This window comes from Trematomus bernacchii, unplaced genomic scaffold (genome assembly GCF_902827165.1).
Source record: "Trematomus bernacchii unplaced genomic scaffold, fTreBer1.1, whole genome shotgun sequence".
NCBI lineage: Eukaryota > Metazoa > Chordata > Actinopteri > Perciformes > Nototheniidae > Trematomus > Trematomus bernacchii.
In genome coordinates, this window is record NW_022987714.1 from 19,772,394 (window position 1) to 19,798,267 (window position 25,874).

General features: G+C 40.4%; 1 protein-coding gene across 3 annotated transcripts; it reads right to left on the minus strand.

Annotated features, from left to right (window-relative positions):
* On the minus strand, positions 1-25,262 carry ctcf (CCCTC-binding factor (zinc finger protein)). 3 transcript variants are annotated; one of them, XM_034141784.1, is made up of 17 exons: positions 24,903-25,262; positions 19,911-20,048; positions 18,598-18,760; positions 18,335-18,474; positions 18,074-18,154; positions 17,810-17,989; positions 17,258-17,467; positions 16,992-17,151; positions 11,831-12,001; positions 11,585-11,718; positions 11,354-11,474; positions 8,124-8,273; positions 7,858-8,018; positions 3,811-3,993; positions 3,608-3,740; positions 3,263-3,505; positions 2,100-2,341 (listed from the first exon to the last, which is right to left on the minus strand). In XM_034141784.1, the coding sequence occupies exons 2-17, from the start codon at positions 19,941-19,943 to the stop codon at positions 2,100-2,102; spliced, it is 2,505 nt and encodes an 834-aa protein (XP_033997675.1). In that variant the 5' UTR covers positions 19,944-20,048; positions 24,903-25,262. The 3 variants fall into 3 exon arrangements, with proteins under 3 accessions (XP_033997677.1, XP_033997676.1, XP_033997675.1); XM_034141786.1 differs by lacking the exon at positions 19,911-20,048 and having other exon boundaries at positions 1-2,341; positions 24,903-25,261; XM_034141785.1 differs by lacking the exon at positions 24,903-25,262 and having other exon boundaries at positions 1-2,341; positions 19,911-19,943.
* Positions 25,263-25,874: the final 612 nt, after the last annotated feature.

Sequence of the window (25,874 nt, forward strand, 5' to 3'; positions counted from 1 at the left end):
GACATGGGCACATGGGATGATTTTATTCTTTATCAGCTGTACAGTGTCTCATCTTCCATAATGACATGACTAAGGTTTCTCCTGTTCTCTCAGTCTGAAAACAGGGATGTGTTCAAAATCTTTAAAACTTTTCTCTTTAATTTATTCTGCCGCAACAAATAAGCAGTGTGCAAACAAAAAAACAATGCTGTTGTTGCTATGAAAACAGTCTTAACATCCATCTTCCGTCCGTCCGCCTGCAGAACATAATGATGACGATGATAGGGTGATGACAGGACATTTTATTCTCCTTTTACAGAATGACATCTCAGACCAAAGTCACACAATTGTTGTTTGTTTAAAGATTCTTACAAAATGTTTACTATCTTTCTGTTGCCATGGTTATTTACAGTGCTGGGCCGATCTAACCAATGGTTCTATGCAACTATAACATGTTATAAAAGGAAGGCCACATTCAACCATCATAGCCTGTGGTCACACTTAGAAGAAATACCTCTGGATTTACATCTTCAGACGACTCCAATCATACGGTGATCTCTTTGTTCTAACCTTGATTCAGATGATTTGAAACCTTTGTTTTGCATAAATCAGGGACATGGAGAGGACATATCTCAGTATCAGCATTAAGCAACTACGAAATGAAAAATGTCAAAGTGAAAACCGTTTTGTATCTGAACACATCTTTGAACAACAGAAAACACTCAGAAACTGAAAGTGGTTCAGATTAGTTCCATCCAGTTTGGCTGGTTAGAGGGGCTCTTCTGGAGGACAGCCTGATGGGAGGGAAACAGACAGGACATGAGTGACCCCAACATGTTAACCATTGAAATGAAAACCTCGATGTCCCTTTCACCAACACATCTCCCAATCAGGCATTTATACATATTAGGATCAATCAGAAAGCAAATGTGTATTTACATGCAAAAACACCTGCCAGTTTTTGATCATAGATTATTTAGATATTCTTAACAATCTGGTTTAGAGTATCTGTTCCATAAATTGAATTCATTTAAAGAAAAATAAAGAGCGACTGGTATCATCATGAAATGTTCGAGAGTGTTTCTGTCTATTACTTACTAGTAAAATGATTGAAATGCATAGACATAATTTCATGTGTTTTGAAGTATTTGGAATGTTCACGATCACAACTATGGTACAGCGTTTTGCCAACTACATCATTTTCAGTTTCTTTAACCAAGCTACCTCTTTCAAAGCTCGGAACACGAGGAGGACGAACATTAACAATTCCTTCGAGCATCGAGGTCAGACAAAATAAAAACTGTTGAAAAACAATGATGTTGTTGATGGGAAACTGAATCAACTTTGACAGTGTGAATGTCAAAAAGATGAAGTAGAAAGCTGAATCATTCTAGATCACTGACTTCTGTTCATTTAGATGGATCTGCACGTTTGCTCATGAATGAAGAACAATCCCCGTAACTTCATTCTATAAAAGCCTCAATATTGAAATACCAAAACATGGACCAAGTGTTAAACAAGCCAAAAATATACAGCCCATATGACTGAAAGCAAGGTGTTTCTCAACCCAAGTACCATATACTACGTTTCATTAGGAAAAACTACATTTCAATCTATATATACAAATATAAAGGCTGGGAATTTGCTAAATCAGCATAGTTGCAAGAACAGCAAACAGGAAATCAAAGTGAAATGTGATCAAATAATTCTCAGAGCTGAGCAGTAGCTGCAGAGTTTGGTTAGAGACTGACAGGAAGTGGCTTTGGGTAGAACAAAGTATTAAATACACGATGATTCATTCAGAAGACATTCAAACTGAAATAAGAGCAGAGAGCAGTCTGGGAGGACATCTGTGTGTGCTCTGCTGTGTGTGTGTGTGTGTGTGTGTGTGTGTGTGTGTGTGTGTAACTGAGACCCACAGACATCAGTGTGTCGTGTACATGGATGTGAAGTTATTTCAGTGAGTATTTACATGCGGCTTCCCTTCTTTTGCACGGTTGGTTTAGCATCCACTTGAATGGCCACCATTAGGATCTGACGTAGATGCTATATAAGGGGTGGGCCGGGGGGGTGGAAATGTTTATGTGTTTGCCAGTTTCACTCATGGTCCGGTGTGGGGTTCACCGGTCCATCATGCTGAGGATCATCTCTGGCGTCAGGTCTCCGTTGGCGGCGGCCGCTGTCTCCTCGTTCACAACCAGCTCCACAGTCTCCACCCCCGCCCCGTCCAGCCCCAGCCCCTCCACCGTCAGGGCTCCCTCCTGCTCCAGGGGGGCTGCAGAGCCGTCGCCCTCTTCCTTCTTCACGATGATGTTCTCCACCGCTCCGGTGCTCTCGTCCTCCACCTGAATGATGGCAGCAGCTGCAAACACAAAGACTCACCTCAGAGCTGCACCTATATTCAGTTTATTTTGTCTTTCATGTCAAGACTAAGATTAAAGCATGACTTTACCAGCTAAATAAAAAGAAAATGTAATGCCTGAACCTTTGCCAAATCACAGGGCAGTACCATAATGCTGGAATGAGAGACATTTTCTTTCTGCATTCATCCAAACGCTGTGTATGTTGTCATAAAGCATTGGAATATGCCTCTAGCTGAGATCAAACGTGCACAGACTTGTATCAAACAACCAGTCTTGTCAACATTAACCTGATTGTTCTTTTATTTTTAAATTGAAATAATTGTTAAATTCTAGATCCGTCTGATAAGTGTTAGTCTGATAAAGACTATGTTGTGTTTTTAAGTTCATTGTTATGTGTGTACCTTCCGAGGATATGGGATAATAGCTGAATCTAATCATTTCTACTCTTTTTGAAATGAATGTATTTGTATGCCTTGTTTAATTAAGACACACTAATCTAATCTATAACAGGAAGAATGGATGCAGGAGGGCAGCAAAGATATTTAGTTCTACAGCAGACTGACACACATAATAACAACTCTTGTACACAGCGTCCGTTCTGAAAGCTTTTCCCAATAGATCACTCCAGCCTGCCTTTGTTTGTGTAATGTACGGTTCAGCAAAATAACATCCAGTCTGAAATGTTGAGGCGAATCGTTCTCACCAGCTGCATTACAGTGATCGTTTCAGTCAGCAGTGTGTCCCTGACTGACAGGAATCACACTAAATATAGACTTAGGGTTAGATATATATATACAGGGCATGTGCTTTTACAGAACATATACATTATATACCACCCCCCCACCCATAGACTAAATACATCCCGTTTCCCGTGAAACTGCTCTATTTTCTTGTCCAATCACTCCTGTCAGTGCTCTCACCAGAAGCAGCAGCCTTGGCAGACACCTGGGCAGACTTGCTGGGTGTTGGGGGCTTGGGGGCGTTCTTTGGGGGTCGGCCTCGTTTTCTCTTGACTGGTGGCTCGTCAGGAGCCGGGACTGGGATGGCGGCAGGGGCCTGGTCCAGTTCCATGTCCTCTGGCTCCTCCTCTTCTTGTAGCAGTTCTTCTTCCTCACCCTCACCCTCATCCTCGTCCTCCTCATCCAGTTCTCCATGATCCTCCTCTGCATGACAGCGAAATAACACAGTCAGATGTCAGATAAACAAATGAGAAAAGAGCAAATGCAGCACCATGCCCACAACTGCGTGCAATATCAAATTCTCACCGCTGTCATCCTCATCTCTCCTGGTCCTCATCTTCCTCTTCCTTCCTCTCCTCCCTTTCTTCGGGGTTGGAGATCCATTCTCGGCATCATCCACCTCACCGTTGCAGTTCTCAGAGTGGCGAGCCATGGTGTTCTACAAGAAAATACTTTTAGATAGGCTGCTGACTGTTATTAAGCCACACTTCAGATGGGAGTGGGTTTACCCTGCGAGTGAAGGTCTTGCTGCACTTAGGGCAGACGAAGGCGGTGGGGATGAAGTTGGGGTCGTGGTAGCGTCTGAAGTGCATGTCCAGCAGCTGCTTCTGTCTGAAGGTCTTCTCACACTGGCTGCAGGCGTACGGTTTCTCTCCGGTGTGGGTTCGACGGTGCATCACCATGTGACGCTCCTGGAAACAGAAGCATGGGGCACATTTGAAAAACAAAGTTACACATTAGAACAAAACTTACATTTTATTTTATACAGAAAACATTTTGGTTTGACATAAAAAGGTGAATATGAGTTTTCACTGTTACAGCCTTTATATACAGGTATTTACTTTTAGATCTGTTAAAAAAAACAACGTTGTGTTTGAACCCACACATACACTGTCTGCACAATTATTAGGCAAGTTGTATTTTTGAGGATTTATTTTATTATTGAACAACTACAGTGCTCTCGGTCAATCCAAAAGGTGAATAAACTTCAAACCTAAATATTTAGGAAAGTGGAGTTTTGGCTTTCTTTGGAGAATATCTATGTGTGCACAATTAGTGGGCAACTATTAGTGTACAGTATGAATATGCAACTGAATAAAAGATAAAACATATCCCATCCCACTTCATCTGTTAGTGAGAATAATAAAACAAACAACTCAAAATGTACAAATAAATATTTCTGACATTTCAAATAATAAAATCAGTGACCAATAGAGCCACCCTTCTTTTCAATAACAGTCACAAGCCTTCCATTGGTGGAGTGTGTCAGTTTGTTGATCTGTTGACGATCACCTGTTGCCGCAGCAACCACAGCCTCCCAGACAGCAGTGCAGGATAATGGCTTCCTGGTGGCTTCACGTTTGATTCTTCTCAGATCTTTGGCAGTTATTTGCGTCTCTTCTCTCAACACGTTTCTTGCCACCCTGTTGACTATTTGCAACAAACCTTTGAGGGTCTTCTGAACACGCCTCAATATCTTTGTAATTTCAAGATTGCTGCATCCCTCTGATTTTTTTTTTTTTTTTACAATTTTTGAGTTAGTTAAATAAATAGTTTGGCCCATTTTGCCTGAGGATAAGAAGCTGCCTAATAATTATGCACACATTGATATAGGGTCTTGATCTCCTTAGGCCAGTGTTTCTCAAAGTGTGGTCCGTGAGCGCCCCCTAGTGGTCCGTGAGTATATTGGTAACATTTCACATTTGAAATAAATAAATAAATATAAAATGTCCGCACTCTCGCGGGAATATCTCCACAAAGGAGCGAGTTTAAGTTTCTCTTTCGATTGCACGATATAGCCCAGCGCAACACCTTCGCCACACTTTGCCACTTGTTTGTACCATTTCCAGGCGATTTGTAATCTGTTCTAGAAAAACAATGTGTTTTTTTTTAGATTTCAAGAAGCGTATAAAACAAACAATGGATGTCTTTGATGAACATTTATCCATGCTGGAAGTAGTTTTAGATGTGTTAGGAGTTAGATAGAGATTATTATCTAATCTATGCATCCAATGAAGCATTGCATGACGTCTGTTGATGATCAGAGGCTGTTGTTGGGGCTGCAAATGTTTTGTAGGCAGACCATGCAGGCCAGCCCAATGGTCACCAAGGTTCATGTTTTAATAGCATTTTTATAAAAAAAAGCCCAGGCGAGCCTAACATGTGAAAAAATGGCTTAGACCTCAGAGAGTTACACGAGGGTCCCCCCAGTGGACCCCCCCCACCATTTTTTTTTAGACTGTGTCTCAGGGCTTCTTAACATTTATGAAACTATTAATGTGTAGCACCAGATTAACGGGAAGAATCTCAGCTAACTGAAGATATGAACCATTTTTACTAAAACAAAACAAGGGTAATACCAAGCCTCTGAATTAGCACTAAGCGAAAAAATGCCAACGCACTTTAGCACACAACTCAAGATAAAGATACCCTTATTACTAGGGCTGTCAGTCGATTAAAATATTTAATCGCATGATTGTCCATAGTTAATCGCGATTAATCGCACATTTTTTATCTGTTCTAAATGTACCTTAGAGGGATATTTTTCAAGTTTTTAATACTCTTATCAACATATGAGTGGACAACTATGCTTTATATGTTTGTTTTATCATTTGAACAATGACAAATATTCTCATGAATATTAAACACAACAACCTCTGAACATTACAAATATTCGCCTCAATTCAACCTGGAACCTCTCTCATACAATAATACTGTGTGTGTGTGTGTGTGTGTGTGTGTGTGTGTGTGTGTGTGTGTGAGAATGTGGAGACACTGTGATGGATCGTTGAGCTATGTGCAGCTCAAGGCATATATGCTCGAACGGGCGATGCCTGGACGCTGCAATCATGTAGCGCGTACTATCCGTGCTGAGTGTGCTGACTTTTCGTACAATGTCCCACTGTCTGGCTACCTGCATAAAGTCAAGTGCTCGGCGCAGTTGTCGGCGAAATGTCGCTCCTCTGTTTTCATTGAAACAGCTCCTTATATCCGTTAGCGCAGCTAGCTAGCACCAGATGCTAACAACAACACGTAAGGTGTGCCTCGCTAAAATTATTTATAATCCATAATTCCATTTTTATGTAAAAATCGGAGAAAAAAAGTTAGCTGCTAATGGTAGCCACCGCAGCCAATGGTATGCAGCTTCCGGTTTTGGTCACTCTCACTCCTTATTTGTTAACGTGTTGGTGTGTGTAGAACTTTCCCTCGATTCCATTGGCTCTAACGGTTATAACGAAATTTCATTCATCAAAATCGACCAAGGGGGGCCAGAGATAGGTCAAATCCACCCAAATGACCCCAGAAGTGGTTTATTTTTGCTAAATCTCTCTAAAAAGGTCAAATTTAACTTGTTTTGCATCAATCTTGATACAGGGTACTTATTATATGTTGTACTTTGGATTCCTAAAGCTTTTAGTCTACTAACCCATCATCCAAGGGTAGTTTTCACTATAAGTAAAAAGAATTTTGGACGGACACTATAATTTACAGTTTTTTACTATGTAAAATCTGAATTTTCTTTAAAATAAAAAACATCTATATTGATTCTGACTTTTTTACATCCAACTCACAGGTTTATCATTATTTTGAGAACAAAGATTATTAATTTAACCCTTTTAGAAGGGAAGATATGGTCATTTGTTCTGGGAATGTCATTTTCGAGCCTGAGACCTGAAAAACAGGCTCAGGGCTTAACAGGTTAAACTTGGGCCTGCTAACAATATTTTACTGTATTTTGTTTTGAAAATCCACAGTGGAGGTTTGTGTCGTACTACATGCGGTGTATTTTGCATATCTCTCAGTAGCCAACGATCTGTGAGTCTGTTGGCTCGGACATAAACTCCGTAATAAATGTAGTCTACATTTCATAAGAGGGGTAAAACCTGAGAGCATTTTTAAATCGCATTTGAACGAAAGGCTTATATTATCTGTAGTTGTATTTGTATTGTTGATTTAATGTATGAACGAGGCGATATAGAGAGGTCACGTTAAGCTGTTATTATTAGGCTGTATTTTGTTATAAACTGTTGGAGTGGTAAGCAGGCCTATTGCTTAGGGTTAGGGTTAGAGTGGGTGGTTAGGTGGTCCACGAGTGTTTTTTTATTGGTTAAGTGGTCCTTGGTATGAAAAAGTTTGAGAAACACTGCCTTAGGCCACACCCTCCCTCATTACACAAATACATCACCTGATATGCTTCAATACAATACGCATTCAAGTTTATACAGCTTGGAGTTGGAAAATAAGCATAAAAATTATGATATGGTCAAAATACTCACTTGCCTAATAATTGTGAACACAGTGTATCTTTAAAGTTAGCGAAATGATTCCAACATGTGACTTACAGGTGTTTCTTTTTGCCCAGGTATGCATTTTTTCATTGATTGCTATTCTTTATATTATTTTAAATAAAATCAGGATTCCAAATTGTTTATTTTTTCCGAATGTAATGAAGTTGCTGCTGATAATAACATGATACTGGCTTTGGATACCGATACCTGATATTTGCTCCTTAATTGTTATGAGTAAAGTAACTCAAGATAAAAGAGAACACACACCTGGCGGCAGCAGTAGTCGCACATCTCACATTTGAACCTCTTCTCGTTCTTGTGGGACTTCTGATGCTGGATCAGAGCGTAGCGCTCGTGGAAAACGGCGTCACAGTAGCGACACTTTTTCCCAGTCTCGATGAAAGAGTGCTGCTTACGCAGATGGACTCCTACAATGCAAACAGATGAGAAAAATAAAAGACATGAGGGGAATAAAAACGACATGCAAAGTGATCTATTTTGTCAGTCTGATAAGTTTACACAGTTTGTGTTACCTAAGTCACTCTTGCGTGCGATGACAGTGTCGCAGTGTGGACAGTGGAACTTGGCCACGTTCTCTGTGTGTTTCTGCAGAATGTGCATCTTCATGGTTCCACTCTGGGTGAATCGGGCGTGGCAGATGTAGCACTCGTAAGGTTTTTCTCCTGAGAAGAGGATTGAAAATGTACATATGTTTATCATCATTCACATTTATGTTCATAGTCGACAAAACAATATAGAAGAATAAGAGGCGGGTCACATTAGCACCACAACTTTCATATTTTACTGGCTGATTGCTGGTAGAAAATGAAAGTGGTTAGTATAGTAAAAAAACAAACACAATAATATTGTATTAACTGGTAGGTAAAAGTTAAACATTCACAAGTCATATTTCCTGTAGACAAAAAATAAATGTTGCACCTTGCAAGAGGTAACAATAGGGAAGGAGGTATAAAATGTAGTATATATTTAAATCAGGGTTCTTGCAGGTTTCACCAACTCAAATGTAAGAGTTTTTAAGACCACTTTGAATAGAATTTAAGACCTATTTCACGGCAAGAAAGTATGAAGGAAAATTTCTATGAAAGAAGAAATACGTCCCATAATTACTTACAAAGCAAATGTATTCATGTTCAACATAAGAACGATGACTGAACATAACAGCATAACAGTACAGAACTGTGTTAGCGTGTTAGACAAAAAGTGTGTATGTGTGTGTGTCTCTGTGTGTGCTTGTGTCTCTGTGTGTGCTTGTGTGTGTGTTCGGGCTGTGCAATTAATCATATTTTAATCGCAATTACGATTTTGGCCTGCCACAATTACGAAAACAACATAATCGAAAAAAATGATTATTTTGCTTTGCTAGGTTGTGACAGTGCACTACAACATATTTGATCTAATTAATTTTAGTTTAATTTATTTTTATTTATCATATTTATATATGTTTAGTAGCTTGTGGAAGTGCTCTCCAAAATATGTGTTGATCTTGTTTATTGGTATTTATTATTTTGATATTATTTATTTAAATGTATCATTTATTTTTGTATTGGTTTTTCAGTTGAATTATACATTCAGGGTAATCAACAGTTAAAAAGATACTGTTCAAATTATTATTTGTATTTGTTTTAAAGTTCAATAAATGGATGTTTTCAAAGTCAATGAATAATCGTATTTAATAATCGTGATATCAATTATTGACCAAAATAATCATGATTATGATTTTTGCCACAATCGAGCAGCCCTAGTGTGTGTGTGTGTGTGTGTGTGTGTGTGTGTGTGTGTGTGTGTGTGTGTGTGTGTGTGTGTGTGTGTGTGTGTGTGTGTGTGTGTGAGAGTGACAAGAGCTATATTCAGAGCTCTGCTGCCTTGGCTACAATCTTTCATCGTTGCTGTTGTATGATTAAGCAATAGCTCACGACAGGCCGTGATATAATGAGCATATATCACGGCCTGAAGTGAGCTATTGCTTTTATAAAACGGTTACCAAGTGTGGCAATATGAAAGAAAAATACACACTCTAATTTAAATAGTTTTTATTAGTAAATAATGATGTTCAAAATAAAATAGTCCCTTCGTTGCCTTCTGCACGAAACATAGTGCGAGGTGGTTGCTATGCAACAACACTAACAACAGCTAGCGAACATATTAGACAGAGAGCGTTGATCCATTATTTGGCTATTTATTTACATTAATGTGTATGTTGCCGTTTATTGTGCACCCACTGAAAAACTGTCCAGCATCAGTAGCATGGCTTACGTGGTTACTTGTATAGGCTGAGGTTGTTCTAGGCTGTTGCTTGGCGTGGCGAGAATATTGCTCCACTTTCTCCGGTCCCCGAGATTCGGCTTCCAGTAGCTCTGGAGAGAGCTTTCGCACCTGTGGCCACTAACGGTCATCATTTCTCTGCTTTGTTTCAAGACCCGCATCAGAAAGCTTTTGAATGGTGATACTTTTCCAGTTGGTCTACTACCTGCTCTTCACGTAGCTCTACATGTCGTCGTTTAGGTGCTTTTTGTTCTGGAGATAGGCACTGCTCAATCCACTCCTCCATAGTAAGACCCCCCCCCCCCCCCCCCCCCCCCCCGGAGGTCGAAGTTAATCTTAAATGTTTTTGCGGACCTTTTTGATTACAGATTTGAAAACATCGTTGCTTGCTTTAAAAGTAGCACAATTCATTATATCAAACCTTGGAAAGTATCTAGATATCCCTGTCCTAATGCCAAAGGAACTGCACACTGAATATGTTTTTGCCGTTTGATGTCTATGTCTGGACCGCTGCGTGAAAAAGGAGGGTTTCTGCCCCGTTACTTCTCCGCTGCTTTCTTGTTCCAGTTTGCTTTTCTGCCCAACTGTACAGTATACTGTTTTTCTCAGACGCGGAGGGATACTGACTTGTTGTGAAAAGTAACTTACAATTCTACCCGTGGTATACGCTCAGTATATCACGGCTAAGAACCAATCAGATTGCTTGATTTGACTTGTCCGTTTTATAATTGGTGTTTAACTACGGTATTTAGCGTCTACAGCACCTCCACCTTTAGGGTTGACGTAGACCCAAACGTCGCCTGGAGGTCCCCCGATGTTGTTGCGGGAGCTGCTGCACTAGCTAACGCTGCACTAGCTAACGCTGCATTAGCAAAACAAACGCTCTTTTTTTGCAAAAGGTGCAGCGGGCTTCAAACACGTTCCCCTCCACTGGTTTCAACCAAGCACTAAATTAGATGTTTTCCAACCAAATACGGTTGAACTTACACTTCCTCATATTTATTTGTAAGTAGATTCGAAGATACATGAGTTCCTGACTGCTGGTTGGCTGAAGCTTGGTTGCTAGGTTACTAGCTGGGTGTTCTCCGATAAGGGGCCGGGGGAAACAAAGTTAATGATTACTGGTTCCATGTTGATTTATTTCAATACAAATGGTTGGGGGGAACTGAAAGGCTATTACCGTACTGGTTACTTTGCAGCCCGGACATTTCCCCCAAAACACATTTAGACGCTATCGCAACACAGAAGTACCTTTCAAATCGCATCATTTTTAAGACCTTCTAAATCATATTTAAGACCTTTCTTATTTTTTTGGTCATATTTAAGACCTTTTTAAGGCCTTAAATTCAGATGATCAAACGTAAGACTTTTTAAGACCCCGCGGGAACCCTGTTAAATGTTTAGTTAGTTGCAGTTAACTAATGGGGGAGAGGTATAGAAAAAGATCAAATGACCAAATGATTTAAGTGGTCTTTTTTACCTGAGTGTGTCCTCATGTGTCTCTTCAGCTTGTACGTGTCTCTGCTGGCGTAGCTGCAGAGACTGCACTGGAACGGACGCTCACCGGTGTGGGAACGGATGTGACGCTTTAATTTGCTCACCTACAAAACACACAAGCACATATCAGAACACTAAAACAAAAAGTAAATCATCCATTTCATAGGCACCATATTTAGTGTATCAAACTCGTAAAACACAAAGCTTGTGTTACCTCCACACTAGCGTAGTCACACATGGAGCATTTGAAGGGCTTCTCATGTGTGTGTTTGTAGCGACGATGACGCACCAACTCTCCACTGGTCACAAAAGCCATGTCACAGTCCGTGCACTTGTGTGGACGAGTTCCTGCATTCATAAACAAAACAAAGACACGTCAGCAATCACTGCATGGTACTGAAGAACTTAAAAATGATTCTGTCTCATTAAAGTTTTAATGAAGATGTGTGCTTATGTGTACCAGTGTGTGTGTTGAGATGGTTTCTGAGCAGGGTGACGGTCCTGAAGGCTCTTCCACACAGGTGACATTTGTGAGGTCTCTCGTCTGTGTGACTCTTCATGTGTCTATCCAGGTTGGAGCGCCGGGGGCAGGTGTAGCTACACAGCTCACACTGAAACGTCTTCTTCACTCCTAACACACAACAATGACATAAACAGAACACTCACTTAATAACTTAACATGCTTTTTTTTGTCTCCACGACCCAATGGACACACTTCTCTGGAGAAAAACAACATACTCAACGTAACTCATTTTCTGAATTAGATTTTTTTTTGTAAAAACAATAAAAAAGAATAATAATTACAACACAATTTCACTTAAAGTTCATAAGAAATAATACTGATCCATCACCCAACATTACCAGATACTGTCCTTGCATGTCAACTCACTGTAGAGTACTGACAAAGTAAGAAACATTGCCTTTTCCTTTATAACAGCTATTAACCTGTTAAGCACTGAGCCTGTTTTTCAGGTCTCAGGCTCGAAAATGCCATTCCCAGAACAAATTACAATAACTTCACTTCTAAAAAGGGGTAAATTAATAATCTTCTTTCTCAAAGCAATGATAAACCTGTGAGTTGGATGTAGAAAAGTCAGAATCAATATAGATTTTTTTTATTTTAAAGAAAATTCAGATTAAACATAGTAAAACTATATATGAAAACTCCATTATTGACATAAATATGAAGATGGATTATCAGTAATCATTTCAGGCACATTGGATTAACCTATGGATTAACCTTCAGCAGCGTTCTTATCGTTTTAATGCCATTGAACACAACTTTTGATCAGAATAAGTAAGACAATGTCCCGTTTTTGCTCCGTAAAGCTCAGTGTTGTGATGTCTGTGTTTGTTTCCCCTGTCACGAGTTCAGATCGCTCAGTGATGATACTTATACCCCTAGAATCTGTGGAATCTCAACTTGCTAATCGATATGTTGTCTGTGCAGATCCGATATGTAATAAGGGTATTTATACCTAGAGTTCTGTGCTAAGTGTGTTAGCATTTTTTCGCTCAGGGCTCATTTAGACGCTTCTTGTGAGACTTGTGTTTTGTTTCGGTAAAAATGGTTCGTATCATCAGTTAGCTGAGTTTCTTCCCGTTAAGTGGGTATGACACATTAATAGGTTTTTAAATGTTAAGAAGCCCTGAGACACAGTTTTGTGAAAAAAAACAACGGAGCTGATCCAGATTTGCTGCCGATATGACGTAATATCGGCAATGTGGGCTGGCTTTACACCCAAGGCTCTATCAGAAACATTGCTATCGGAAACAATGTGCAACGTGTTTTGGACGTAATATGGTCTTTGTTTACATTAGCAATAATCGCTAACACTCAGAGCTAACCTGTACTGGAGAGAGTATGTGTAAAAAAGCAGGAAATAAAAAGGAACTCACCTCAAAAAGCATTTGAGCTCCATACTGTTTCAGAACTAATCCTTGATGTGGTTTTGAACATGATATGGCGTTTAATCATGGCAGCATTTAGCTGAGTATCTGGGTAGAATTCTCCTGCATAAGCTCCCCCCCCCCCCTTTTTTTGTATAAAGCTACAGACCCAGAATCAGCATTTCTCTAACGGGGTGAAGTAGAAGGATATGAGGCATGGCTAGAATGGGTGATCCGTTTGGTATTTAGAGCAAACCACTTCATAGACATGTTTTTTATATATTTGTATATATCTGAGACCTATAATATATGCCTAAAAATAGTATAATAGGAGACCTTTAAGCACAATTGGTACTGGACAGAAACGAAGTAGATCAATCTTCACACACTGACCCGTAATAGATAACTGTCATATAAAGCAATATAGCAATGAAATATGACCCCCAGACGATATTCTCAAGAAAATGTCACATCAGGTTTTAAAAGCATTTTAAGATCTTGTTTACATTAAAAGGTCCACTATTATACTGTTTTTCATCAATCAGGGTTCCTGCAGGTTTCACCAACTCAAATGTAAGACTTTTTAAGACCTTTTTAAGAAAACTTTGAATAGAATTTAAGACCTATTTAACAGCAAGAAAGTATGAAGGAAAATTGCTAGGAAAGAAGAAATACGTCCCATAATTACTTTCAAAGTAAATGTATTCACGTTCAACATAAGAACGATGACTGAACATAACAGCAGACAGAACTGTGTTAGCCAAAAACCAGGAAAAAAAGAACTGCCTAACCGTGAAAGTGTGTGTGTGTGTGTGTAATACCTTTCAAGACCTTTTTTAAGACCCTTTCCATACATTTTAAGACCTCATCGCCACTTGGAGTTTTAACCGGTTACATTGGAGACACACTTTACCTCACATTTACTATATACAGTATTGATTGTCCTTCCTCCTTATCTTCCAACCATTTGGACGCAAACTTGCATTTCCCCATAACGATGTTGTTTAACAACCGGCGTAAACGGACCTTCGCGCGCTATCAAGCAGTGAGCGTGCGATGTCCTGTTCAGATGAGGTCAAATCCAACGGGATGCCATAAATAAACTACACAGAATCACACTACACACCTACGCAATGATTACATTCAGGCAGACTTTAGAATACAACCTCTTTGGACAATTTATATACTTATACAAAACAAGCTACAAAATGTAATACCTTGGAAAATGCCATTTCATACTTTTTAATACTTTTTAATAGCCTTAATTTTCACTAAATTGAATACTTTTTAAGACCCCGCGGACACCCTGTTACCGTACTGGTTACTTTGCAGCCCGGACATTTCCCCCAAAACACACTTAGACGTGATCGCAACACAGAAGTAGCCTACCTTTCAAATCCGATCATTTTTAAGACCTTTTAAAATCATATTTAAGACCTTTCTAATTGTTTTGATTATATTTAAGACTTTTTAAGGCCTTACATTCTGATTATCAAATGTAAGACTTTTTAAGACCCCTGTCAATATATTATAGTTCTCAGATATATATACAAACATGTCTCTGAAGTGTTTGGCTTGAAATACCAAACAGATCATTGCAGCATCCCATAATCCCCTCTGTTTCAGCCCTGTTTCAAAAGTGCTGATTCTCTGTCTGTTACTTTAGATGAAAATAAGGAGCCACTCCCCACGCTCCTCTGAGAGACATTTGGTTAAAAAGAACTAGGGCTGTCAAGTTAACGCAAAAAATTTGTAACACCACTAATTATTTTAACGTGCGATTAACGCATGTGTATTTGTCCTCGGCCCGCCCCGTAGTTTCAGAGCCCAAAGGCTTGACGTTGTTGTTGTTAGTTGGATGATGGGAGATTCTAGCGAGTGATATGGATACAAAAAAAGGTGTTTTAAACAGCAAGCCAAGCACACAGCTGATGCTGACAGCCCGCTCCTGCCGCTCGTTTGCGGCAGACCACGCTTGAAAGTTTGCCGGGGAGACGCCTGGACAACAACAGCGATAGCTAAATGGGTGGCGCCGTGATGTGACTGCACATCACAGCGCATTATTTTGACCCACAGTGGGAACTTCAGTCTCATGCTTTGACTGAAGATGAAGACAGAGGAGCGGCATTTCGCCGACAACTGTAAACAGGCTTGTCTGTTTGAGCAACTGGCTCAGTGCAGAGAAGTAGACAGGGTTGGGAGAGAGTGTAAGAGAGAGTGAGGTTCCAGGTTGTTGTATTGAAAATATTCAGGAGAATATTTGTCATTGTTCAGAGGTCGTTGTGTTGAGAATATTCAGGAGAATATTTTGTCATAGTTCCAATGATAATAAACAAACATTTGCATAAAGCATATTTGTCCACTCATATGTTGATAAGAGTATTAAAAAACTTGAAAAATATTCCTCTAAGGTACATTTAGAACAGATAAAAAATGTGCGATTAATCACGATTAACTATGGACATCATGCGATTAATCGCGATTAAATATTTTAATCGACTGACAGCCCTAAAAAGAACACAATGGTGCTCTAGGAGGAGATTCAGGTGATAAGGTGGGCGGGGGTTACCTTGGTTGGTGATTAGCTAATGGTTACACAAGCCAAAAATCGTTATGACATCATAAAGTGGCCAACATCTGATCAGCTCATTTTCAGACAGGTTTTTATATAAATGGATCAGGACAAAAAGAGAGAGAATCTTTTTTTCCTGAAACTTTCAGAATCTCTTTACACAGAGGGGACACATGTTGATGTATAAAAGACATGAAAAAGTGGATTTTGCATGATAGGTGACCTTTAATAGTTAAGCTAATATTCTGTGTTTATATGAAAATCTCATTGCTAAAAAATAAACTTTTAAAATTATAATAACATATTAGTATTATGATGCAATGTGACAAAATCTTATAGTATGGCATACATACACTACTGATATTGTTACAGCAAGATCACAATATAATGGTCAACGGCTAGTCTGTGCGTCTTCCAGCTGATGTTGTATGTAATATTTTACTGTATATAATGTTCCCATCTATTAGTGTATACATACATTATTTTTTCAAACATTACCTTCTTCATATTTACTTTGTTAGAATGCCTATTTTCATGTTAGGAATCTTTAAGGTATTGGGTCACACCAGGCAATGACATCCATCTTTATCTTAATCTGGCGTCCATGTTCTTTAGAGTCTAGACATGTTTTGACTAGAGGGCGAGGCAGATATGTTCATGGTCTAAGAGTCGGGTAAATATGCAGAGCAGAATTGACTGGGGCATACAGCGTGAACACTTCTCTATGTACGGTTTTGTAATGACATTCTTGGCAAAGCTTTCAATAAACCTTCATTGTTCATCAATCTGTTTTCCAGTGTATTGCTCCAAAGAATTCCCACAACAGATAAGTCATTGTCATTCTGTACAAAATGGAATGTGATTTGACAAATTGCATTCTATTTTATTGTATTTACTTGCACTATTTTATCTGTTTTATTGTGTTGCACTGTTGGAGGAGCCTGTGACTTAAGATTTTCATCGACATAACTACTCTGTAGCTATGTACGAATGACAAAAGCCTTGAATGTTGAATCTATATATGCATTGTGTATAAAATGGTAAAGTTGACCTTAGGAAGAACAACTGCTGCAAGGAGCAGCTTATAGGGGGTACAAACAGAGTGCAAGGCTAGATGGTTGACATCATGCCATCAGTCAAGCATACAGCCGTGTCTCACCTTTCTTCTTGATCTTGGTGGGTTTGGGTGGTTTCATGTTGCCGACTACTTTCTCAGCATTGACCTCAGACAGGAGGCCTTCTTGCTGCTCCTCTTCAAAGTCATAGACACTGACGTCCATGTCCTTATCTCCTTCAGTGTAACGCAGGCTACTCTTACCCTGGACAAACCAACAGACAAGTCATTAGTCCTCACCAAGATTCACATGTCAACACATAGTCTCAAATTCCAGTAACAAATAAAGCTATACAACAAACATATCTAACCTTTTTGAACTTTCTATTAGCTGTAGATGGGGGTTGATAGTCGGGGTCTTTAGCCCAGCTTGGGTCCTCGTTTTGAGGCTGAATGTGTTCATCCTCCACCTCTTCCAACATCTGGTTCCCCACCTCCTCGTCATCCTGCTCTTCAGTTGGGGCTTCTCCCTCCTCCTGCTCCACTGTCTCAACCTCTCCATTAGCTCCAACCTTCACCACCTGCACAGCATTCATCAATTGGTGATCACTGTGTACATGTGTGACTATTAAAGGTTGATTAAATTCTAGTCCTCCATTTATATTCAGTTAAGGTAAGCTAATTAACTACTGTAGTGGAGATTTAACATTTCATAAAAACGTTTGTGTAACACAGATGAAATAGGTTTAGATTGATCCAACATGAGCAGGATCCTCTGGAATTTTAAAGTCAGTTATCTATATTACAATAATAATTTGATGTAAAGGCAATTCAACCCTTTGTCTAACAATAATGAGGTTTATGAAATGTAATTCAATTTGGTTGATTCCTTAATAACAATGAGTATGTCCGTGTATGTGTACCTGAAAGCCCTCGGGCAGTGGCAGGGTGTGGCAGATGACGGGGTCGCCGTCCTTTGGCATAGCAGTAGTGTCTACAAAGGTGCCTTGCTGCAGGGCCTCCACAGTGGAGGCAGAAACAGGAACCTGGACCAGCTGGAGCTCGCCCAGACCCAGAGCTGCCTGCTCCTCCATGTTCACCACCTGAGAACAGAGAGGAGGTAGGAACACGTGTCCAATAGAAATAACCGGAGGTTGCTATCATGCAAAATTAAAAAGAGCACCTACCTGTAGTGTGATGATTTGAGTCTGGTCCACTGTTGTTACAGTTGCTTGGTGAGCAGCACCCCCCAATGCAGCATCTATCACCTGCAAATCAACCTCATGTTTAGGCTTCCGAAATGTTAGGCCTAGAACACATTCTAAAATAACATTAGGTCTCCTCAGTTCAAAAGATGTTTTGATTTGACATCAGCTACATTTTAACTTCCCTAAGACTAGGCAGCTATCATTTCATATTAAACACAAAATTATAAATAGTGAGCTTACCTCAGTCTTCATCTGCAGCAAGGTGGGATCCAGGGAGTCCATAACCATCATTTCAATCCTGGCGCCCCCGTCCATACCCACACCAGCCTCCATCAGCTGCTGATGGGCCTGGTTGGCTGCCATCATCCCTTCCCCGTGACCTGAAACAAAACATCATTATGAATAAAACACATAACCATGTTTTCCACAAAAAAGTGAAATTTAAATCCTATACACTCTGCTTACTTCACATATAGACCGATTTCAAGCTAATGAGCAAGCACCTTGTTCCAGGACTCCTCCTTGTCCCTCCAACATGCCGCCGGCCTCTGCAGCCTGCTGGAGGAGGTCAGCCACCATGGCATCCTGGCTGTGAACGGCCTGGATGGAGGGCACCTCCATCACCCCTACAACCTCTGTTGGCCCTCCGTCCATACTGGGTAGGAACTGAAAAATGGCATTGTGAGAATTAAAAATATCTATCAGTGTGTTACATTACCTCTTCAAAAGGCATCAACTGGACACATGTTTGCTTTCGAACAGCGGTGCTTAGTCTGACACCATGGAAGAATTTGGAAATGTTCCTACAATTCCACAAATCCACTAACCGATTAGGATCTTAAAACCGCAGTAGCTCAGTCTGCAGGGACTGGGCTCTGGAACTCGGTTCAAGGCCCTGAATCGACCAAGTAAGGGGGTGACAAATCACATTAAGCCTTACAGAGCTTAGTTCCAGTCTATTGATGCATTTCCATCCCATGGTAAGGCCCTTTTTGACATTACTCTCTTCTGGTTTCCCCCTCAGTTAAAATGGGTGGTTCAGATATTCATCACATAAAACTAAGAAGATTTGCTGAAGACATAGCAATAGAAGGATAATCTGCATTGGTAGAAAAAAAGGCAATGTGCAAAGTACTATCAATAACCTTTCTTCACAGATTCGAGTTCTTCCATACCATGCAGCGGAAACACAGCATGTTCTCTATGCTGTTTGATTAACGACTCATTACTGACTTCTGAACTGAGATTTGTGTAAAAAAGGTGAGTTTGAGTGTGATATTTTCATAACAATCGATTAAGGTTGTCAGAACACTTTTGCGAAAGAATATATTTTAAATAACTTGATCAAGTAACTGTTTTTTAAGAAGCAAGAGTAAAATCTAAATATTAAAAGCAAAAAAAAAACTAGACCTACAGATCGGCACCTAAAGTTTTTCTGCAAGTCCAGAAAAATCTATAGAGGAACCACCTTAATAAAATTGGAACAAACGTGTTGTTATACCCATGTTGTACCCGTTTTCTTTTGGGGGAGTAAAATATGTAAGCTTAAATTGGATATAATGCAATTGTTTTTCAGTTGGATTACATTTTCAGAATAACCTGGAGCCGTTTTATTTTGATATCTGTTATAAATTGGTCATTCAATAGTTTATGTTTTATTGTTAACATACTATTAGGCCATTATAAATGAGTTGGTATCCGTACGAGCGCTGTGTTCTTTATACAAGTATTGTATTAAAGTTTTAAATGTTGCGATTGTGAAAACCTTACAACCCAGTGTTGTGAAATGGTTGTCTCTTAACACTTCTAGTGTTACCTTGAATAGCATGGATAAATTGACCCGTAACATGATTTCTGTAGCATGGGCTGATACAGTTGATCTCCTTTTGCTTTCCTGATGACGGCCCTGAGCTTTGCTGAATCAAAAGTCTGCTACCTGACTGTCCCTGACAACCTGAGGGGGAGAGAGAAATGTTACACAGTAGAACATATATTATTCTTCACACATAAGGCGCTTTCACAAAGGAGTACTTTTCCCAAGAACTATAGTTCCTGGGATTTTGGTTTCACACCAAAAAGATCTGGAACTAGAACCTAGTTCATGCGAACCTTTTCACCCCCAGATAATTCCTGCTAGAGAGGTGGTACTTTCCTGGGGAGGAAAAGGTTCCAATTTCTGATTGGCTGGGCGAATTGCAAACCACGGCCCGTAAAACTCCGAAAAGTTTTGTGAAGCCGCCATTTGATTTGCTCGCATTAGCATAGCGCACCAACGGAGAGAGACTAACTTATGGCAACACAAAAGAAGACATGGGAGCGGTGGAGTGATGAGGAGGTGTCGGCGCTTCTGGCGATTTACTCGGAAGACGCTAACCAGCAGCTTCTACTGAAGCCAGTCCCCAACTCCGGGGGACTCCGGGTGGCAGTATACGCCGTGAAGTTGTTTGCGGCCTGCCAGTAAACCCAAAGCAGAAGAAGAAGAAGTGACGTCAGCGGCTTCATTTGCGTAATCATCCCTCAGGGACTTATTCCGGTGTGAACACGATCTACTAGGACAGTTCCGGGACTAAGTACTGGGAACTAAGTACGGCAAAGTACTTGGTGTGAAAGCGGCTATAGAGATTCTGAATTTGACAGGCTACACAACTCTGAAAATGTTAAAGGTCCCATGTCATGACTCATGGCCATTTCTACTGATCATAATTCCATTGTTGAGGTATACTAAAATACATTTATATTGTGCAATTTTCCAAACTCACATTGGTTTCTCATACAGCATCTCTGTATAGTATGTGTATTCACTCTCTGTCCTAAACGGCTTGTTGGAGCTCCTGCCCCCCCCCTCCCTGTGAGCCCAGTGGCCGTCTGCGAGACAGCGAGACACAGCTGAACTCAGCCTGGGCATACACACCCGCAGCATGGCTGGGAGTTTGTGTGTGTGCCCAGGCTGAGTTCCGCAGTGTCTCGCTGACCTTACACCAATGAGCCAGCTCACAGTGTTCCGCTCCCCGCAGCAGCGAGCCTCGCAACGTCCCGCCGAGTGTGTGTGTGCGTGAGGAAGTCCGCGGATTGGTCCAAACGTAACGGCTCCGCGGACGTTACGTTACGTCACTATACCCGAAATGCGTCACTATACCCAAGAAGTAAACAATGGAAAAAGAGAAATCCCCAACGAGGCGTTCTAGGGCAGCATAGACAGGTATTTTCTGTGTTAGAGTTTTACTCGCTACAGGGTGTACTTTGAGGGTTTGTGACTCTGCAGACCGTTTACATGCAGAAAAAGCTACATAACACACAAGGGGACGGTTAATAACCAGAAAAGCATGACATGGGACCTTTAACTGTTAAAGACATGTGTGCTGATCTGAGGATGCCCCAGTTATCTTATACTAGTGGTAAAGGCCATTCAACTCACAGATCACAGTTCATACAAAGTGTGTTCAAAAAAATTAAACTGCATGATGAATTTGTGCGAACATGTAGAAAACTTTAGTACAACTTATGATAACACTGAGGTTACTCAAAAATAACTGCTATGTGGACATCTATTCAAAGCAGAAAACGTTGCGACTTTCAGCACGAACACTTTTTTGTAGGGATGCTCCGATCGATCGGCCGCTCGATCGGGGTGCTCTCTAAAAATGCCGATCGCGAGAGCCGATCGCATGACGTAAAAATACATGACCCCTTTCTCTGTGCGCGGCAAAACAAGCTCGGCAAAATGGCTTCACCAGTCTGGCAGTATTTTAAGGTGTCTGAAAATGACAGTAAAATAGCGGTATGCAACGTGTGTGCAGCAGAAATCCTGCAGCTCCACCCGCTGTGACGGAACGGTGAGCGGAGCAAAACACACTAAGAGTTAGACCTAACACACATATGGCGTGTTTCCACTACAGCGCGGAGCACGGTTTAAGAGGGCTGTGACGTCAGCGGCCTGTCGTTGGTTGCGTTTCAACTTGGCCTAGTACCGGCCGGCGGGTCCTAATTCACAGTTTTTCTGGCCTCATAAAATCGCGGGTCTACCTTTTAAAATGCGTGTGTTCTAAATGGAGATTGGCTAAGCTAACGCAGTATATGCTCCGACCGTCCACACTCAAAACAACGGCCTATACAGACATAAATAAAGCAGCGACTGTATTCACCATGACACAGGCAGTCTGTGGTTTGTACTTGTTTAACTTTTGTCTAGTTTCTGAACATATATGAGGAGCTGTGAGCTCTGAGTGCTAACAGCTAACGGCTGTGTTGTTTTTCTGGGGTCCTCTGAAGATCACGTCACGGCTCCGCCTACACTGCGTTACTATAGACACTGCCCCAGTTCCTAAACTGTAATGGAAATGCGCCATAAAGTGAGCCAGTCCTAACGAGGCCCAGCCATACCGAGCGGGGCCGAGCGAGGCCGTGTAGTGGAAACGCGCCATTAGCTATTTTATCTACCTCTGGAACAAGCTAAACTAGTTATAAATATATTTATTCTTCACTGTCGGGTCACTCATTACTGGATCAGTGAGCTGCATGAGACGATGAGGGGGGGAGAGAGGAAAAGAGAGCGCTTCCGCTCATTTCTCCCGTGTTATTATCCAAAGTTAATGTAAACTTGAATAATGTACTTAATTTGAATGTAATAATTATGTTGGTTGTTGTTTGTGGAAGCACCAGTGAATGAGCCCCATTAACTGAGTTTTAAGTTCCATCACTTTAAATGGAAGATCCCCATAGGCCCCGCCCACTCGATTGAATCGGCGATCGGTAACGGTCGATACTGATTCCGGCGATCGGCCCCAAAATTGGCGATCGGAGCATCCCTACTTTTTTGCTTTAGTTTTTAAAAGCAGGGCTGAAATGTATTATTAACCTAAATGTGTGTGTATTAGTGCTTCAGTTTAATCAGTGTGGCTCTTAATACACTTTATTCTATTGTAGAAGATTTATATTTTAGCTGAGACAATACATCAGTGGTGTTATAATTCAGTGATGTATCCTGATGTGGTAGATCATGATACATCAGTATCATGTCGACATTTTTCATATAAAAAATAGTCAGATATCAGTGGGCCAATTTACCCCTAGTGCAGAAATTCACAAAATCAGTTTTAAGTTCTTGCATAAAACTAGTCTTTTCCATTTTTATTAATTTAATGATTGTTGTTATAGTTTTAAATTCCTTTCTACTGTGTAGCAGTTAGTAGTTACTTGTGTGGGAATGTTTTGCTCACAGGCCTCTTTGAAAAGAGAAGTAATATAGATGAGACTGTGTGATGAAATCAAATTTAAAATATATATTTTTGAAGATTTCACCCTGTTGGCTTTAGTCGAAAATTCACCCCGATCCAATAATTGGCATATGTCCAGATTGAAAGATCTAGTAGTTGTTTGAATAAAACAGTTTGGATATTTAGTCAAACAATGATTAAACCCATGACCTTGTCAGCACCAGTATAAGCCTTTACATCGACATGACTCAGATTTTTGGATGAAGGATTAATTAACAACCACAGTACATAATAAAATATAATCTGAGGATTACATGCAAACAACTTGGTAACTGTATTTATTATTGCTGACAAGGAGTGTAGCAGCTGCATAGTCATATATGTGACAAACATCTGTTTGTAGATTTACACTTGTCTTTATGTAGCTAAATGGTATAAACTGGGGATGCTTTTGTACGACGTTAGGCCATCAATGATTCTTTAACTAATGAAAACAATTTTACAACGACATGGTAATGTTACTGAGCACCCAGACGGGCGGCGGTCGCCTCCATGCACAGCATTTATATAGCGGTATTTTTGTAGCTCTCCAAGCCGAGTCGTAGAGGGAGCTCTACACTATAATATATATCTGTGGCTATGATGCTCTAGGTGGGCTTAGAATAAGAGACAAGCGGGCGGCGGGTGTAACAACAACTGCCAGCTCCGACCCCAGCGAGATTTACGGGGGGAAAAGAAGATAAATTAAACACTCGACGACGGGAGATGTTTGGGACAACACACATTTGGCATTGAATCGGTGGCCGCTGTTACCACAGTGCTGCTGGAAATGCTTCGTCATTCTGTTTTCCGCGCTGGCCTAAACGTCATAGTCTCCGTGTGTTTACTTCGCTATCAGCATGTCAGTAACGATAGGTGTAGACGCGAAAACAACACGCTTAGTTTAACGAAATACAAAACAAAAATGTTGGCTGTAGTAACGTTGACACTGCGATCCTTTTAAGTTTCCTTCTAGGAGTTACTTAGGGCACAGGGTGGGGAAGGCCTAAAGCTAACTGTTGGCTAACGCTAGTTGCAACATCTTAAATAAATGTATATGTTTACCTTACGCAACACGCTTAAAAGTAACGTCAAATGGGTGTATTGCGACACGGGGGGTTGTGTGTTAACTATAAGATATGTAATTGCTCATTTAATAGTGTGTGTGTTTGCGTATAATAATGCTGACAAGCTCATGTTAGCTAAGGGCGATAACTTAAACCCGCCAGTTTCCATGTCGTCAAGGCTGCAAAGACGGGAAACAAAGAAGCGAGAAAATGGACGCCTCGGCCTAAACTCTTCAACCAAATCATCGAAGTATTTTAAAGTTATCTTCGACGATATATTCACAGATAGGCTTATAATGCAGCGGGCTGTGTATATATTTATTTCAACTTCGGTTATTTAAGCGTATTTTGACGGGGTTTTCAATAACGATAGAGGGAGACAAACACTCTCCGACGAGCTGCCCGGACCCAGAGCCCCATCGTGACACCTAGAGGCCGATTAAAGATCCTGCAAACTCCCCCCTTATCAGAAAAGTAGTGATACTTTACCTCTTTTTTGTGTGTTTCTCGACCTCTTTAACTCGACCGAAAGCAGGGAGTATGTGCTACAAAGTTTGCCCGCCTGGTAAGAAATGCAGGTTTCTTCGCAGTTGTTTTAATCCCTCTCCCGCTTTAGCAGAGTAGCCTCTGCCACAAAATGGCAGTTGTGAGCTCAGTGCGCCTGTGCGGCCGCTGGGGGGGTGGTGTCGAAGCTGCTGTAGACACCCTGATTGGCCAGGAGGGGCGCCCCGTTGGAATACAATACATTGAAGCCCATTTATCACACTGTTTGGAATAGAGCTTCTCTCAGGACCCTTGGAGATATGAGCTTTACTATAGGAAAATAACCTCTAAATGTCAAAGTACCATAACAAATAAACACTTTGTAAGAGATTGTGTTTATTTCAAATATAATAAAATAAATAATACATTGATTTGTTTAAATCAGAATACTTTATTTATCCCTGGGGAGGTTCGTGACTGTTGCTCCGTTTGTGGATAAAACGAATTATTAATAAAAAGGATAAATAAATATGTGTATGTGCAATGAAAATATAAAATCAAATACACAATATAACATAGGATTTTTAAATGTAATATTTGTTTTAAGTAATACGATGGCAATTAGTATAATTGTTGTCAATGTACTGTAGTAAATGACCCATCTGTAGGATAATGTCCCATATATTAGTCTGTGCTCTTACTGACTGCAAAAATGACCAGAAAGAGAAAGTCAACAGAAATCTTTATTCACTGCCTTTTGGAAGCTTCAAATGAGTTTGATTGTGCAGTCACATGCATCCATGGGTTTTGAATCAAAGCATGAACGACAGGGCTTCCCTCATAATTGTTCTGATATTGTGCACACCTGAGCTAAGATGTGTTCTCTGTTCTTTAATAAGGACAATACAGCTGATGTCTATCACAGTATCAGTGTTTCTGTCATAGAATAAAATGAATGAATACACATTTCTACAGTTT

Excerpts from the sequence above, each read along its gene's own strand:
- ctcf (XM_034141785.1), bottom strand. The coding sequence starts at position 19,943 with ATGTTACGGGTCAATTTATCCATGCTATTCAAG. Across the intron at positions 18,761-19,910 it reads ATTTATCCATGCTATTCAAG|TTCCTACCCAGTATGGACGG; the intron begins GTAACACTAGAA and ends GCCATTTTTCAG. Across the intron at positions 17,990-18,073 it reads CTCAAATCATCACACTACAG|GTGGTGAACATGGAGGAGCA; the intron begins GTAGGTGCTCTT and ends CTCTGTTCTCAG.